The 17,020-nt window shown below is 53.5% G+C and overlaps 1 protein-coding gene across 1 annotated transcript; it reads right to left on the bottom strand.

The window, feature by feature from the left end:
• Positions 1 to 84: 84 nt before the first annotated feature.
• SPRYD3 (SPRY domain containing 3) lies at positions 85 to 14,595 on the bottom strand. Its single transcript, XM_029955879.1, has 11 exons — positions 14,488 to 14,595; positions 12,645 to 12,791; positions 11,584 to 11,659; positions 10,948 to 11,072; positions 10,486 to 10,621; positions 9,467 to 9,652; positions 3,253 to 3,402; positions 2,738 to 2,795; positions 1,975 to 2,094; positions 1,717 to 1,889; positions 85 to 1,462 (listed from the first exon to the last, which is right to left on the bottom strand). The coding sequence occupies exons 1-11, from the start codon at positions 14,508 to 14,510 to the stop codon at positions 1,328 to 1,330; spliced, it is 1,329 nt and encodes a 442-aa protein (XP_029811739.1). The 5' UTR covers positions 14,511 to 14,595; the 3' UTR covers positions 85 to 1,327.
• Between the last annotated feature and the right edge of the window lie 2,425 nt (positions 14,596 to 17,020).

Below are 17,020 nucleotides of genomic sequence, written 5' to 3'. Positions count from 1 at the left end.
TGGGTCCAGGTCTCCCTCAGCTGTCCCCACCTCCAATCCCGTCCCTGGCCCTACGGACTGGAAAGGAGTCCCTTGTCCAGGCTGTCCTGATAAATACAGAAACTCCATTTTTATTGGCTGTATAAACATCTCTGGGCTGTACATACATTTCATACATCGTAGTGGAGGGCTGAAGCGGGGACACAAGCAACACAGCAGCTCACCCCCTTTCCCCAAGGCCCACCCACTCTGTGCAAACCAAGGCTAACACCTCCTGCTCCCTCTTCCTCCCAGGAGAAGTCACTGTACGGGAAGGGGGTCAGGGGTCAGGCGGTAGGAGACAGGAGGGCTTGGTGGGGGAGGACGTATGTAAGTGCTAGAATCAAACACGGAAGCAAAACAGGCACTGGCACAGGGAGCAAGCTGGGACACGGGTGTGGCAGGGAAGGGGAGTGAGGGGCCAAGCTGCCCTCTGCGCTTGCGACCACAGATCTGGCTTCGGGGTCTTGCCTTCACTGAGCATCCCAGGGAACTAGGGACAAAGGTGCCACAGGGGTCCCAAGGATGGCAAGGAGGGGATGGGAGCAAAGGCTCCAGGCCCCCCCACTTGGCAGCCCCTCTCTCACTCCATTCAACACATAACAGGCACCTAACTGCATGTGTACAGCTGCGGGAAGCCAGAGACTCAGATTCTCTGTGGGACTACAGTGCCTGAGCAGGCAGTGAAGGAGAAAGCGGGCTCCCAAGGGAAAGAACAGAGACCCTGGAGTGTCTTCCAGGGACAGTAGTCAGTGGAAGGGGAAAGAGGGCCCAAAAGAGTCCCCCCCCCCCGCCCCGAGCCCAGCCGGGGGGTGGAGGAGAAAGAACATCAGCAACTGGTTCACAATGAGGACAGGGAACAAAACAAAGGAGATGCAAGAAGAAATACTGTGATAAATAGAGGAGGGGGCTGTCTCTACGCCACCCCCCTGCAGAGCCTCATGCCCAAATAGCAGCTGAGACAAGGTGCTCACTCCTCTCCACTCACATGGCCAGCGGGGAAAGAAAAGGTGCAGGAGTCCACCAGCCAAAACAAGTGGGACCTACCGATACACCAATTCCATTCACTGAGCCTGCTCCTGTCCAACCAGGGACTTGGGCCCAGGACCAACTGATGATCGAGGTAGCACCATGTCAGAAACATGGGCACAGAGGAGCTCAGCAAGGGCCTGATCTGGGAGAGGCGGAGGGACGATGCACTCCCTGGGGCCTGCTGGGTAAGCAAATCCTTGGGGGAAGGCAGGAACTGGGCACCCGGTTCTGCAAAGGGCGAGGAAAAGGAGGCGGGGCAGGTCTAGGGAAGAAGTCCCTAGCCACTCAAGGGATGCAGATCCACTTTGACTTTCTCCCCACAGCTCAGCATTCCAATGGTGGGAAAGAAGCCGCCAGAAGGTACAACAGCATCCTTCTTCCCAATGATCTTGCCATTCCGAGTGAAGAAAACCTGGGGGTGGAGGCATGGAGAGGAGTGGAGCAGGTGGGCTCTGGCCTCTGCTGATGATGCTACTAGAGCCACACAGGCCTGAACCCCAAGCACTGCCAACTGAGCCGAGAGACTTAGGGTGATGAGGGAAGTGACCACAAGGGGGCGCCTGGAAACCAGCTCCCCACCAGAGTCGGGCTACATCCAGCACCACAGATACCAGCCCCTGCCCAGGCCCCAGAACCCTAGTCCAACCCCACGTCCTCCCCACTCACCACCACCTTCTTGCCCTCGTGCTCTTGCTCAATCTCTTCCCCATCTTCTTCCTCTTCCTCTTCCTCCTCTTCCTCTTCTCCCTCCTGGTGCAGGTACATGACATTCCGGACATTCCGGACGGCTCGGGCAGTTGGGGACAGGATCACTGTGTCACAACTGTCATCACTGTCACCTAGGAGGCCAAGAAACTGAGCTCCTCTGGTACTGCCCCCACCATCTGCCTGACCAGTCTGGCCGGCCACCCCCACCCCACTCACCCTCACTGTCCAGAATGTAGTCCCGAGGGAACATGATTCCACATCCCATAATGTCCCCTTTATAACAGCGTGGCCCGAAGGGGTCCCCCACACCACTGCCATGGAAGATCTTTCCATCATCTGTTGGGGGAAAAGGAGAGGACACACACTTGAAGGAAGGGCTGACCCTCTACCCCTCACCCTGCGAGAGGTCCCTGCTTGAAGCTGAATGCCTTTTCACCTCCCTCTCTGGCCCAGAGGAAGGGAAGGGGTCAAGGTGAAACAAAGATGGAAAAACTGAAGTAGAAAGAGGGCACCATATTAAAAAAAAAAAAAAAGAGAGACAAAATGTTCGCTCACGGAGCTAAGGGGCAGCAGACTTCCTTGGGATGTTGGCAGGAGAAGGGAAGGGGCTGAGGAAGGGATGGGAATGGCACCAGGAGCTCACGGCAAGTCCTTTCTAAAGAAAGCCCTAAAGGAAGTGAAACAGACCAAAAAAAGAAACTGCAGAATCTTCAAGAAGGGCACAGAGGGAGCCGACTCAGAGGCCTGGAATGTCCAGTTTGGGCCCAGATCTCCCGCCCCTGTTCGGCTTCCCTCGCTCTTCAGGCTGGGAGGAAAAACACAGACGAAGAGAAAGCACTAGCAGCTTGGGAAGGGGAGATGAGACAGTAGCAGAGGAAAGCCTCTCTCACCAGATGCTGGAGGAGAGGCCATTTGCGGGGGGTCAGGAAAATGAATGACCCCATGCCTCTACCTCCCCCATGGGGCTGCCCCTACTCACCTGCATGGTAAGCCACAGAGCCTCTGCTCCAGCCAGGGTGCCTGTTCTTGGGATAATCCTAAACCAAGAAGGAAAGAGAAAACCTATGGTCCCATGTACAGAAAGAGGACAGGAGAGAGGGCATCTGCATGTTCAACCTTCTGAAATAAGCTACCACCCCAAACGGCTGCTCACTCCCCTGCAGCCTCCCACCCCCTCAGGCCCTTGAGGCCACAGGGGACGCAGGGAAGGTGACCAGGGTGTTTGGCTTTCACAGCCAGGGCTGCAAGCTGTCCCCACCCCACCTGCGGGCCCATCTGAGTGCTGCAGTCAGGACTCTCTATCTGGTTGTGGGTCACGGGGGGTCCATACCCTCCCACAGAGAACACATACAACCATGCTCTATCTTGGGTAAAGATCTTCCCTCCACAGCCTGCCCCCCAATCTCCCCAATTTCCCCAAGAGCTTCCGGGCCCCACTGCAACAACCCCAGAGCAGAGCAGCTCTCCAGGTAAGAAGCCAACACGAGTCCCCACCTTCCGGGCCAGCCCCAAGGCGATATAGCATTTCTCTCCAGGGTCCACGATCTCCACCTCGAAGTAGTGGCTCCGGGTGCTCAGAGGGTGCCGGGCCTGGGCCAGCCCCACGTCAACGATGCTCTTGCCCTTGCCTAAGTACTCCAGCAGCTGTGGGGGAAGAGCCAGGGGCAGCAGGTGGTGCGGAGGGCGGACTGACACCCACCCTAGAAACCTGGTCCGGAGGCACCCAGGTCGTTTCCTGAGCATAATAAAGCCTCTGGTTGGAAGGGAAAGGACCCTAGAAGAACCTGTGGGCCCCAACGTTCTGGGAAGGCATGGGAGAATGGGGCAGGGGGAGGGTAGCAAAGGTGGCAGCACAAGCAGGAAGGCTGAGCCCTGCACCCACCTGCCTATGAACCAAGCCCCTCTCCTTGCTTTGGGGGAGAGGCGGGCAGCAGCACAGCACCCCAGCTGGCTGAGCAGCCAGGACCATACTAGTGGCCTCTAGGCTGTCACCTCCTGCCCTGAACGACTCTGCCAGAAGAGGTTTACCCAGGGGCCTTAGATACAAGAAAAGGAGACATGAAAACTGAGAGGAGACATGCAGAGGCCTAACTCGGACAGGGAGGACGCAGAGGTTAGGTGCCAACTCCAGATGTCTGACGGAGGGGAGACCGCTCAGAAACCACCTCTGCCTGGGATGGGACGAATGTAATTTCTGGCTTTGGACAGAGCTGGGTCACGGAGGTGCCGAGGGGAATCAGGGAACCCAGAATGACCAGCTCCACTCCTTTACTTAATGTGAGGGAGGGGAGCAGGCGGGCCAGAGACACGAAGGCAGACTTCCCTGTTCGCGGCCCCTCACGGATCTTTCATAGAGCAGAGGTGTGGAGGTGGGAGGAGAGGGAAGGTGACTGATGGGACTCTTAGGGCTCTTCAACTCCACAATGGTCCTGCCTGGGCATGATGGGGAGGCCACCCCCAAGCTGGGAGGATTTATTTATCAGTTGTCATGGTAATGGTGGGGTTATGACTCAACCCCATCCCCTCTTTCCTCACCCTCAGCATCACCTGGGAGTCCTTAATCCCTTTTTAATTAGCCAAACTGCCCCTCAAGACTTTAGTCTACCCTCCCACCTCTCCAGCCCAGAAGAAAACACTGCCTGGGGACCTCCTCTCTTCATCCCTAGCAAGGCTTGGGATGCTGGCCTCTCACCCCCCCAAAGAACTCTGCCTGAACAGGAAAGGAATTACGTTCGCCTGCACCAGTACCAAAGTGGAGGCAGGGCCTGCAACCTCACCACCTCCTTCAGACAGAACACGGAGGGACAGGGTCCCCTTCTCAGCTCTCCATCCCCAAAGCCCTGCCAAGTTAAGTCCATCCTCCCCTCTTCTCCAATAGAAGTGGGGGGGGAGGGGGGCGGGGAGGTGGAGGCAACCAGAGGAAAAGCCAGAGCTGCATAGGAAACCCCCTACATGCACATTCAGGCTCTCTTTCCAATTCCTCCAGCCATGACTTTCTATCTTTCAGGTTATGCTGGCTCATTCATATTTACACCCCTAGCCCAGGTCTTCTCTGTTAGCTCACACTGCTTCTTTTCATCAGAAGGGGGTCTGCCATGGGCCATCTTCTGATTTACCAGGTACTAATTCAGGCCCACACTGCTGGAATTCCCCTCCTGGTCCCCTGTGTTCTCTGCTAGGCCCAGGTTCCTCCTCTGCATCTCCCCACAAGCCGGGAGGGGTGGGGCCTGGTGTGCATTCGCTGGCTTACACTCCACCCAGTGCAAGGAGCCCCCAGCCCACCCTCTCCAGCCAGCATTGCAGAACTGGGTGGGGGATCCCACAGCTGCCCTCAACCCACTCCATCCAACTGGCCTCGATGTAGGAAACACAGTGTTCTCCACTTCCAGAGCCAAGAGGCAGCAGCTCCAGATCCTGATCCTTGAGAAAAACCCGCCCAACCGTTCCCCTCTGCCTCAGCCCTGAGGAGCGCAGCCACTGCAGTCTCGTCTGTGGACTGGGTGGGGACTGTAGTCAGGAGGACAAAACACACTCATGAGGGACTCTGAAACCCACTCCCCACCCGGCACAGCACTTCAGACAGACTGCTGACAGCTGGAAGACTAGGTCCCTGCAAATGCCACCCTCTGCAAGAAAGGAACCATCCACCTACCCTTCAGGGCATAAGCTGCCCCAATTTATCTGATCCTTCTCAGCACTTACAGGGGCAGCTGGGGAGTGTGGCCTCCCTGCTCCCTGACAGATCCTGGCTAGAGTTCACTCCTCCCCTCCTGAGACTAGGGCTTTAGCAACCTAGAGGAGATGGCAGATTTAAGCCCGAGTTGCTAGAATCTCAATGCTGGGCCCTCAATCTGTGCCTCAGATGCCTTTCAGTTTGGAAAGAGAAGCACACAGACCTGAGTTCAAATCCTAACTCCTATGAGTCGCTAGCCGCTAACTTTCAAGAAAGTGACTTTTGCCTCTTTAAGCCATAGTTTTTTCCTCAGTAAAACAGGATACTACTGCCTTTTCCCAAAAATGGGCAAGAAGGCTAAATGAAGCGTCAAGTGCTCAGCATGGAGCCTGCACCCAGGTGATCAACACATGTTCTGCCTTTCCCTAAATCAGGAAATGGGGGGTGTACTAGAACACATCAATATATCAATGCTTCCTAAATGTAAAAGGTTACCCAAAGCTACAAGAGACTATAACTGCCCATCACAGAAGGAAACGACCCTTTATCTCAGCACTTACCTCCAACTACAATGGCCCCATAGGCTCCCAGAACTGGTCACCATTCCCCTAGGACAAACGACCACACCCCAGATTACTCTGTCCCCACTGACCAGCTGCCCTCAATGCCCAAGCAGCAGAAATGTTCCCCTACATGTTTGGCAGGGCAGGGGCAAGCTTTCAAGCCCCCCCACACACACACACTCCTGAGCCTCCCTCCCCATACCACCAAAGCCTTTAAAGGCCAAACCGGTGGACTCAAAGCCACAGAGCTGAGGCCGCAGACCAGAGTGCAGAGAGCCCCTCCTACACTCCAACCCCCTGCCTCTCAGTAGCACCTTCCTGGCCGCTTCTCTCTCTCCGGCTGGTATCCGCCCTCCTCCTCTTGCGAGCAGAGACCCTAATCCCTCTTGACAGGAGCCAGGGAGGGCTCAGCGCCCTGAGGGCCTAGAAGCAGCTGAAACAGGAACCAAGAACATGCTCCGTGCTCCCCACCGGCCAGCTCAGGCCCCAACATGGTCTCCTCCTGGGTTGGGCTGGGTTGGGTCCAGGAGGACCCCTGGAGGGCGAGGCCTTATTCACCCCTCTTTGTGTACCAAAGCTGTTGCTCCATCACTAAGGAGTTGTCAGAGGAGCTAGAAGCAGGAAACAAAGACAGAGTGAGTCTAATCCCCCAGCTTTAACTACTGCCCCCCACCCTCCACATATTACCTCACTTTGCAAAGCCTGGGGGCAGGGATGAGGTGAGGGGCAACACCCCCATCCCTGAGCAAACATAGCAGCGGTTCCTCAACACCCTCAGAGCTCTGCAAAGGAAGGACTCTTCAGGAGGGGAAACTGAGGCCACAGGATGCAGGGGGAAGAATTCCACTCAACAAAGAGCCAGGTCTGTCTATCTACAGACACTCAGATCAAACAGACACAACTAAATATTAACTGTTGAGGCTAGGTAGCAGATAAATGGGTGTGCACTATACCATTTTTTCAACTTTTCTGTAGGTTTGAAATTGTTCATAATTTAATGTTGGAGGGGGAAAAGGGGGCCAGGGATTCGTTCTTCTTTGTAGGAAGAACAAGTGAGAAGGGAAGAGAGGATACAGACACTCCAAACTAAGAGAGAGGCCTGGGAGGGAAAGGGTCCCAGGCAGCCAGGTGAGCTCACCGAGAAGGGCCGTGGCTAATGGAGCTAGTCAGGAACTGACAGGGGAGGTGGAGACTTAAGCCCAGGAACTCCAATTCATCTTACGAGAAGGGCCAGGAGGAGAGATGACGGGCTACAGAAGAGGGGCTGGGGAAAAGGGCACAGCATGTACCCGGCAATGGACAGAGTGGTGGCAAAGGATCAAAGAATGAGTATCTGGACTTAGTTTCACTACTGATTCACTGTTGACATTTGAACAAGTCTCTCTGCTTCTTCTGTCTGGGGCTGTTTTCTCCTCAACTGCACAACAAGAGATCTGGGAGCACTAGGGCTGTCACAATGACAAGAGGAGCAAGCTACTGGCACCGTGGGTCTGGGCGCCAAGGATGCTAAATGTCCTGCATGTCAAGGTGAATGGTCTTCCCAGCTCTGTGCTGGGAAGCCGTGGACTGGATGGCATCAGAGCCTCTCCCAAACCTTTATGGTTCTAAAGGGCGCTCTACCGGGAACATCACCCAAGGCGGGAGAAACAGGCTCCAACCAACAGCAGAGGTCTTGAGGCTCCAGGGAAAGGCTCCCCACAGAGGCGATGGGAAAACAGAAAGGGCAAAAAGGAGAAACCACTGAGCGACACATCTTTAGAAATGGGAGGCACAGGCTTCAAATAGCCTAAATGACCTCTCCCAGGCTCCTCCACAAGATACAACTCTGACCCCTGGATCACACACACAATGGATGGTCAGAGGGGACAAGGAGCAGGGCAAGAGACAAGCAGGAACAGGGTCCAAGGGGATGGAAGGAAGAAACTGGGTAAGTCACCCTCATCTGAAAGATAGCATAGCTGGCAGGAGAAGAAGAGAAGCATATATCCTCAAGAAGTCCATGCTACAGTCTGCCCCCAAAGAGCAGGTGCTCAGGGAACAGTGGGCCCACCCTGCCAGCTAGCCCAAGCTGGGGTGAGGGTCTGAGTGAAGAGCCAAGCAGATTATATCTAAGTAAAAATTCTCAGATGTGTGACCTAAGACCACTGGAGGAGGACAGAGAGGAAGGAAATGTCTACAGGATTCGACATCAATTAGAAAAGACTGCCTGGGAGGAGCTGGGGGCAGAGTGGGACAGGTCCAGGCAGGGAAAGGACGCCAGGAAAACAGTCTTGAGGAGAGGTCAGGGATGAGAGCTGGAACACTGCCCTGGCTCAGTCCCAAGCTCAACTCTGTAGATGTTGTCGAAATGATGGTGGAAGAGGAAAAGAAAGAGATGAGGGTCAAAGAGTTGGGCATCTGAAGCCTCCCGGCTTGCAGCCATTGTGGTCCTCAGACTTCAGTGCCAGAGGGGGTACAGAGTGTCAGAAGCAGCAGGAGGGCACACATTCTGCCATTTCCCTGAGTTTGACTCACCTTGAACTACAGAATGGGGGGAGCCTTGATCATAATCCACTCCCACCCCCCACTGCTTCTGTTTTGCTATCAAAGGCTTGAGCTGAAAACAGCCTGGGTTGGGGTGAGAAGGCCAGAGGGTGGAGAAAAAGGTTGAGCCAGGAGCAAGAGGGCAGCAGAGGGACAATTCGAAGTGGGAGGCCGGAGCACCCCACTGTAGGCCAGGGCCAGACCCCTGACTCAGCATCCATTCACTCCCAACCCAGCAGGAGGCACAGAAGGGAGATGTGAAGAATTTCCCTCTCCCAAGGTCCATACACTCCCCAAGAAAGTTTCAGGGAGAGAAAAATTCAGGGGGAGACCAAAGCAGGTATGATGAGAAGATGCATTAAAAAAGCAGACTCTGGAAGATCAAGAATTCTCAATGAATCTTCATCTGCCTTCATTCTCATTCCTCTAACGAAATGTAGGGGGAAGAGAGAAGACACTGACATTGCCACTTACTCCAGACAGATCTCAGAACCCTCCCCCCAGGAGCAGGGCTCGTGACCACACGTGCCCCGCAGCACAGTGAGAGGAGAGCTTGGGGCATGAGCTGAGATTGGGCTGAATGGGGGCTCCAGGCATCCTGCCTCCAAATGAGCCCCAGCCTCTCAGAGGCACGTGTGAAGGGCAGCAGAGGCCACCAGGGACAAAAAGAACCAAAGAAGGCGAAGAACTACTGCTGTTCTCAAAGTAAAGCAACTAAGCTGAGCTCTCAGTGACAGGGAAGGGAGGAGAGCCAATCAGCACTAAGGAGAACATAGATCTGGATTCAAAGAGTCGTGTCAAGGCCCCAAATTCCCATTGCCCCAAACCCTATAAAAGACATTGTCCTCACTCCCTGTTCTAAGCAATTCAGACATGCTTTGGTGTCCCACAGAGTTCAGCCCAGGCCTCCCCGTCCAGCCCCTGCCACCCCACCCCACCCTCCACTTACAGTTCCGCACACTCTGACATCATGCAGCCGACCCCATTCGTCCTCGTAACTGTCCACCATCATGACGCTGTCGTCCTCGCGGCCCAGCTCAGCGTTGAGGTGCAGCCTCACCTCTTCACCCAGAGAGTGCATGCCCACTGCTGGGAACAGTCCATCTGGGGACATGGGCATGATGGTGGAGCCCACCTGCAGCAGAGGGAGTGGGGGAGCTGCTGCCGGGCTCACTTTTCCACAGCTCACCTAATTCTCACAAGGGTACTTTTGAGATGATGCAACAAATGACTATCACACACGCTGACAGAAAAACAGAGGTACAGAAAAGTTTAAAATGTTGCTAAGCACTCCTGGCCGACCAAGGTATCCACAAAGTTAGAGGCCAAACACAAATCTCTTGAGTTGCTGCCAAATGCTTTTGGCACGTGTGTGTCCTAGAAGGCACAGAGGCTAAGGAGGGACCACCCCACCACCAAGGCCTGAGAGAGCAATCTTCAGGGTGGGAGATGGAGCAGGGCAGGAGAAGAAAGACTGCTGAGTGTCTCTCTCTTCTACTTCCTCTTACCCATCTCCTTACCACTACTAGTGTCTCTCTGAAGAGACGAGGAAAGGAGAAGCGAAACAAGAAAAATAAACACAGAACAGACATAACCTCAAAAGCATTCAAGTCAAACCTCTGAAGAGGGCCTTCACCTTTGCAGCCAGGCTATAACCTCCCTCTCCCCTTTTCTGCTCAAAACCTTCCCCCAAATAACCGAATTCTGTCCCCCACAATCTCTGCTCATCCTCCACAGCACTAACCCGCCCTGTGGCTCTATCATCTTGGCCAATGTCTCGGCTTCCCCTGGACAAGGGGAGTGTCTTGTCCTGTATGCAGACTTTAGGAGTGCCTGAGGCTGGCCTGAAGGAGGTGGAACCAAGGCTATGGGTACCCGAGCAAGCCTCAGCCAGGAGGTGATTTTCACTCCCACAGACCCTTGGATGGCTTCAACCTGCTTAAATCCCACCTGGGATTGCCCACTCACCCGCTTCCCATTTTTGGTGAAGAAGATCTGGGCAGTCTGTACATCAAAGGACACAGGCTCAATGCCACAGCCAATCCGGTCCCCGGAGTTGCACTTTGACCCAAACTGGCGGCCCTTGGCTCGGCCATTGTACAGCCTGCAAACAGAGCAGCACAGACACAGGACCTGAGCCTGGCCTCCCAACTTCTCCACAGCACTAATCCCTGGGGTCTATCTTGCTGCTCCCAGTCACTCTGGGATGGCATCTACCTGGGTCCATGCATGAGCTCCACTCACCTCCCCCCCCAAGTCTGCAAACCTCCAAGGGTAGCTATCAGGCCACCTTCCCATCCTGATCAGAAAGGTCTATGAAAATACCCCAAGATAGGTGAAGGAATGGCAAAAGCATGGCCAGGTAGTCCTTTATATCTAAGTTTCCCAAATCCACAGGAAAGGGGCCAGGTTCCACGGGAGGCAACTCACTTGCCGTCATCAGCGTGGTAGGCTACAGAATCGGGCAACCAGCCAGGCTGGTGATCCAAGCTGTAGTACTGAGGGACCAGCCCCACAGCAATGGTGCCCCGGACCCCGCTGTCCACAATCGACACCTGTAAGGAAAAGAGCAGGGAGCAATTAGCAGCGAGTAGCCATCGGAAATGGGATGGATTTCTGCTGGGGTGGGGAAGGGGAGTCAGACATCAAAGGCTCCAAGAGCCTCAAAGAGATAAAAAACATGGTAATCAAAGAAAAAGACAGGACAGAGGGGAGAAGTGGGGAGACCATGGGCCTACTTTACCATGAGTACTCAGAAAATAACTTCTGAGCTATGGAAAATGATAGGAGATGGAGCAGATGTTGGCTTGGGTTAGGAGGAGAAAGGACATGGGTCAGAGTCTGGGACATGGGTCATAGCTCCTCCCCTAGCTGAGGCGCAGGAGAGCAGAATAGACAGGGTGACAGCACTAGGGCACCTATCTCTCAGCCGAGGCACCATGCTATTCTGGCCCTTTTCTCAGCCAAGAAGACAGCCCTGATGGAAAATTAAAAGGAACAGATCAAGAACCTCCCTGGAGCTTAAGGATCTCACCCCCTGCTCTGCCCACCCACTGCCTTGATCACCTCAAAATAATTGCTGTCCTTGGTCAGGGGTCGAGAAGCCACGTAGCAGCCAACTTCACCGGAGTTTCCATGGTAACTGACAGAAGAATAAGAGGGAAGTTCCATTAGCAGCCTAGCCTAGGAGTGGGGGAGGGCCTCAGCATCCTCAGCATCCTCACCACCCCCACCCCCACCCCTGTAAGGGCCAACAGAGAGGAGAATCTGTCAGGCCACTCTTCAAGACATCTGCATAGACACCATAACAAGATGCTTGAGGTCACCCACCCTCCTGCTGCCTCCAGCCAGGAACCAACCCACACCAGATCAACACAAGCCAGGAGCCTTCATTTCTAGGGGGAAAAGAATGCAGAACCTCCCTTAATTGCCTAGCCAGGGTCTCACAACCCTGCCTGACCTCAATCCTTCATGCTGCAGCTTCGCCCCTTTTCCTCTGGCTCTGTCTTCAGTGGAGCTGAAGAACAGCTGGTCTCTACCCTCTGAACCAAAGCCCTTCGTAGACTGGGAGACGGTTATTCAGCCCCCACTCCTCAGATTTCTGTTCTCCAGGCTAAATAGCACTCCTTCCTTCCCCCTTTCAGGGACAACTTTTTGACAGAATTAGGCTCAGAAGGAGTCAGGGAAGGGGTTCAAGCCAGAAGAGAGAGGAAATAAACACAAACACACGAACAAAGGGCTGGAAAGTGGTGGGCAGGACACACTGCGGAACTGTCCTCCCAAAACAGGAAACACACTGCCTCCGAAACGCCTGCTCTCCACCAAACCTAACCCGCTGAGATGCAGGCAGGAGACCCAGACACCCCACACACCCACTGGAGTCCCCTCCACAAGGCACCTGGGCAACTCGAGAAGCCAGCAGCCTCCTCTCTCTGACATGACTGCTTCCACTATGGACCAGGACAGTGAGCCAGAAGTACAGCTGCATACCGGTCTACCCAGAAAGGCCTCCAGGGTCAAAGGCCCTCCCAGTGCAGTGCAAACAGCCCTCTGCCTCTGAAAAGGCCTCTTTTCATCTCTAAGATCTGGCAGAGTAAGGAAATGAAGAAGCACTCCCCTCAACTCACCTCAAAGTGTCTCCATCTACAAGAATGTGCTTGAACCTCTCCTGGTATCGGAAAGCCCGGACCTCCCGAATTTCCCGGATCCTCCGGCGCCAATTCAGAAACCGGTAGTGCAGGTTGAGGTCATCCATCTTGTTCATGAGAACAAATCTGCCATGGGGAGACGGAGACTGAGAAGAAGACTGAGAAGAAGGCAGGGCCCTGAGCAAACCAGAATGCGGAGAGGGCACTGGACTCAAAGTCAGTCAACAATTCCCAACCTTGTTCTTACATTCGGCATTTACTGAGCTCCTACTGTGTGCACTGTTCTTGGTACTAGGAATACCGCTGTGAACAAGATGGGTGGGATTCCTGTTCTCAAAGCACATCCATTCCGGGGGTGGGGAGGGGTGGGGATGACCGAGAAAACACGGACCTGACAATATTGGACCGCAGAGGAAAAAAGTAGAGTGGTGTAATGCAGAATAAAGGGGTAAACTCGAAAGATTGCTTTGGATACAGTGAACAGACGAAGTCTCTCTAAGGTGACACTTGAGTTAAGAAGAAAGCAGGCATGTGACAAGCTCAAGTAAGAGTATTTTAGGCAGGGGGCCAACCAGGACACAAGTCCTGGAGTGGAAGGGAGAAGGCATGGTAGAGGAATTCAAAAGGCCAGGGTGGCTGGGGTGTAGAAAGTGTGCAGGTGAACATTCAAGAATGATGGCAAGAAGCTGGAGCCAGAGCAGACCATGTGTTAAGGAATTTGGATTTTATTCCAAGTGGGATAGGAAACCTCCGGAGGGTTTTAAGCAAGGAAATTATACGATTTTTTAAAATTTTTTAAAAATGTTTATTTATTTTTGACAGAGCATGAGCAGGGGAGCGGTAGAGAGAGAGAAAGATGCAGAACCTAAAGAAGGCTCCAGGCTCCGAGCTGTCAGCAGAGAGTTCGACGCGGGGCTCGAACCCACAAACCCTGAGATCATGACCTGAGCTGAAGTAGGAGGCTTAACCAACTGAGCTACCCAGGCGCCCCGGAAATGGTATGATGTTTAAGGTTTATCAGATGTTAAAGTTCATTCAGGCTGTTGGCTGGAGATGCAAGAGCAGAAGTGGCGAATGATTAAGTAGGAGGCTGTGGCAGTAGCTCCAATGAGAGATGGCATCCACTAGGATGGTAGCAGTGATGATGGAGAGGAGTAGGATGACCTGGGTATTTAAAACACCAACAGTGGTAACATATGAATGAATGAATGAATGAATGAATGAATGAATTTTTCCTGAAGGCCAAAAGTGAAAAAATGGGAGGTATTTTTCTCTTCCCATCGCCAAAACATTGGGACATCGGTTCCATCAAGGCCTGACAGTACCTTGCATACAGTAGATGCTTAAATGAGCCTAGCTGAGCTGAATTCTACCCAAAAGGTTTGTTAACCTTCCGCAGTAGCCGCAGGCACCACGTGGCCCAGAAGGGTAGGGCGCTGGCTGGGCTGCCCTCCTCACACGCCGCCAGGGCTCCACCCCAGACAGACAGTGGCCCCCACAACCTAGGGACGTCCGCTCGCCGAGAACCGCACAGCCTTGGGACTCGCGCGGGGCGGCCGCACCGGGTCCCGCCTCCAGCCCGGACACGGCCTGGCCCTCAGACGAGACCCGGGGGCAGGAGGGCCGGGCTAGTCAGTACGACTACGCCCAGTCCCCCCAGGCCCGGCACGGGGCCAAGGAGGGTCCCGAGGCAGGAAGCCCAGTGACCGGGGTGCAGGCCCCGCCTCTGACCCCGAAGCCTCCGCCCAGGACCCCCGCCTCCCGCCTCAGACTCCAGGGGCACCCGAGGCCTCCGGGACCCCGCCTCCCGATCCCCGCCTACCGGGGCCGCCGCGTTCTCCTCATCCATAGGCCTCTCAGCTCCTCACACTAGCTCTTCGGCTGCCGCCACCACACACATCCGGGTCCCCGCCCTTCCTACGCTCTCCGAGGCCTGCCCATTCCCACCCTCCCCGGCCAATCTGCAGCGGCCCAGGACGACAGGCACCAGCAGCAACCAATAGGAGGACGCAGGCAGAGTCGGGCGCGGCCCGGTGAACTGGGTACCTAGCGCAGGGTAGGGGCTGCTAAAGCCGAGGGTGGGAGGCTGGAGGCGGCGACGTGGCGCCCGGACGCGGCGCCGGGCGCCGGGGGCAAGGACTGGGCGGTCAAAGGGCGGCTCCTGCGCTGGGCGGGGCGGGCGGAGAATGTCCCTGCGCACCTAAAGCTACTGCCAGGCTTGCCTGAGCGCTAGTTCTGTGGCAGGGGTGACGCTGAAAGAAAGCTTCGTAGGAATGTCCTCTTAATCCACCCAGCAACCTTATGAAATGAATTTTATCATTATCTTACTTTTTTCAGATGAAGATCCTGAGGCTGGCCTCCATAGTTCGTGCGTTTAACTGTTACCATATGCTTTATATTTATTCTCTAGAGCTGTGCTATTACCATGTGCTCTCTGTTCCCCTCGACCTCCACGTCTTGTCACCTTCCGCTCATTCTGGGAAGGACAGACCTTTCCAGGAGGAGAGAACTTCGATGCAAAACCACAGTGGCATGAAACGTCTGGCTGTTACGGGGAACGGAGGCTTTGGGTATAACCTAAGGAAAGTTAGGCCTGAGTCATTATATGAAGGAAAGAAGGACATTCACATTTACTGAGCACCTACAAAGGGTGTTTATTACCACCCTCGGAGGGCTACACAGATCATCTCCCATTACCAGATCTCCTTTCCAGATCAGAGGGTTTTCCCTCTGCATTCTCATACCATGTCGTTTGCACCTCATCTAAGCACTTCTTACAATATTTTATTATTTAAAAGTCACTTCTGTATATAGGTCTGTCTCTGCTAGACTGCAATATACTTCCAACCCTGGGATGCAGACCCCAGTCTCATAAATAGTTACATTACAAATGTTGGATGGGATAGAAGCCATCATCTTGCATACCAAACAGTGGCCACTTGGGATGATGGAAATAGGTGATGGAAGTAAATGTAGATGGGAAGTTAGTATATCTGAATTAGAGCCCCAATTCTATGCCTGAGGTCAAGGTCTTGGTGTTCTTACCCATTAACAAAAATTTTGAAGCATGTGGTCTCTTAGAGCCCTTCCAGCCCCTGGATTACATGAATCTGGAAACCTCCCCTTCCTAAACTATAAAAAATACCCCAAGCCTCAGCTCAGCCCTTCCCAAAGACAACCAAAAAGCAACAGGCCAGGGGGCTCTCAGAGTCACAGCCATCCCACACGGAATCTCCTGGCTCCTTCCAGAAACTAGCTAGGTAGTTAGGGCCTCAAATGATGAAAGGGCAGAAGGTGTTTCCAAAGTGTTACTAATAATTAGTGATTCCACTCAAGATTTCCACATTTTCGGGTTCCAGATATGGGGCTAGCCCTTTTTTGGTGAATCATCAATCTGTTAATATTCTCAGGATTTAATTGATAATTTGCACTTGATATCTAACTGTATTTGATTAAACAGCATTATTGAGATATAATTGACATCTGATAAGCCCCATATATTTATTTTTTTAATGTTTTTTAATTTATTTTTGAGAGACAGAGAGAGACAATGCAAGCAGGGGAGGGTCAGAGAGAGAGAGAGAGAGAGAGAGAGAGAGAGACAGAATCTGAGGCAGGCTCCAGGCTCTGAGCTAGCTGTCAGCACAGAGCCCGAAGCGGGGCTCGAACCCACGAACTGTGAGATCATGACCTGAGGTGAAGCCAGACGCTTAACCAATTGAGCCACCCAGGCGCCCCCCTATATATTTAAAGTGTACGATTTGATAGATTATGTATACACCCATGAAAATTTCACCACAGGCAAAACAGTGTACTTACATAACATCACTTCCAAAAGTTTCTTTGGGAATGGCTGGGTGCCTCAGTTGAGCATCAGATATGATGCTCAGGTCATGATCTCCCAGTTTGTGAATTCAAGCCCAGCATTGGGCTCACTACTGTCATCCCAGAGCCCTCTTCAAATCCCTTGTCCCACTCTCTCTCTTCCCAGCTCCACTCACGCTCACTTGTGAGCTCTCTCTTTCTCTCAATCTCTTTCTCTCTCTCTCTCTCTCTCTCTCTCTCTCTCTCTCTCTCTCTCTCTCTCAAAAGTAAATAAAACATTTTTAGAAAGGTTTCTTTGAGGGTTGCCTGGGTGGCTCCCACTTTAGCTCAGGTCGTGATCTCATAGTCTGTGAGTTTGAGCCCCACTTCAGGCTCTGTGCTGATAGCTCAGAGCCTGGAGCCTCCTTCAGATTCTGTCTTCCTCTCTCTATGACCCTCCTCTTCTGGCACTCTGTCTCTATCTCTCTCTTTCAAAAATAAAATAAAAGCATTACAAATTTTTTTTTTTAAATTTCTTTGTGCTCTTCTTG

The sequence above is a fragment of the Suricata suricatta genome, chromosome 10, assembly GCF_006229205.1.
Source record: "Suricata suricatta isolate VVHF042 chromosome 10, meerkat_22Aug2017_6uvM2_HiC, whole genome shotgun sequence".
Taxonomy (NCBI): domain Eukaryota; kingdom Metazoa; phylum Chordata; class Mammalia; order Carnivora; family Herpestidae; genus Suricata; species Suricata suricatta.
Note: the sequence above shows the minus strand (reverse complement) of the source record. Positions and strands in the feature narration are given on the sequence as shown.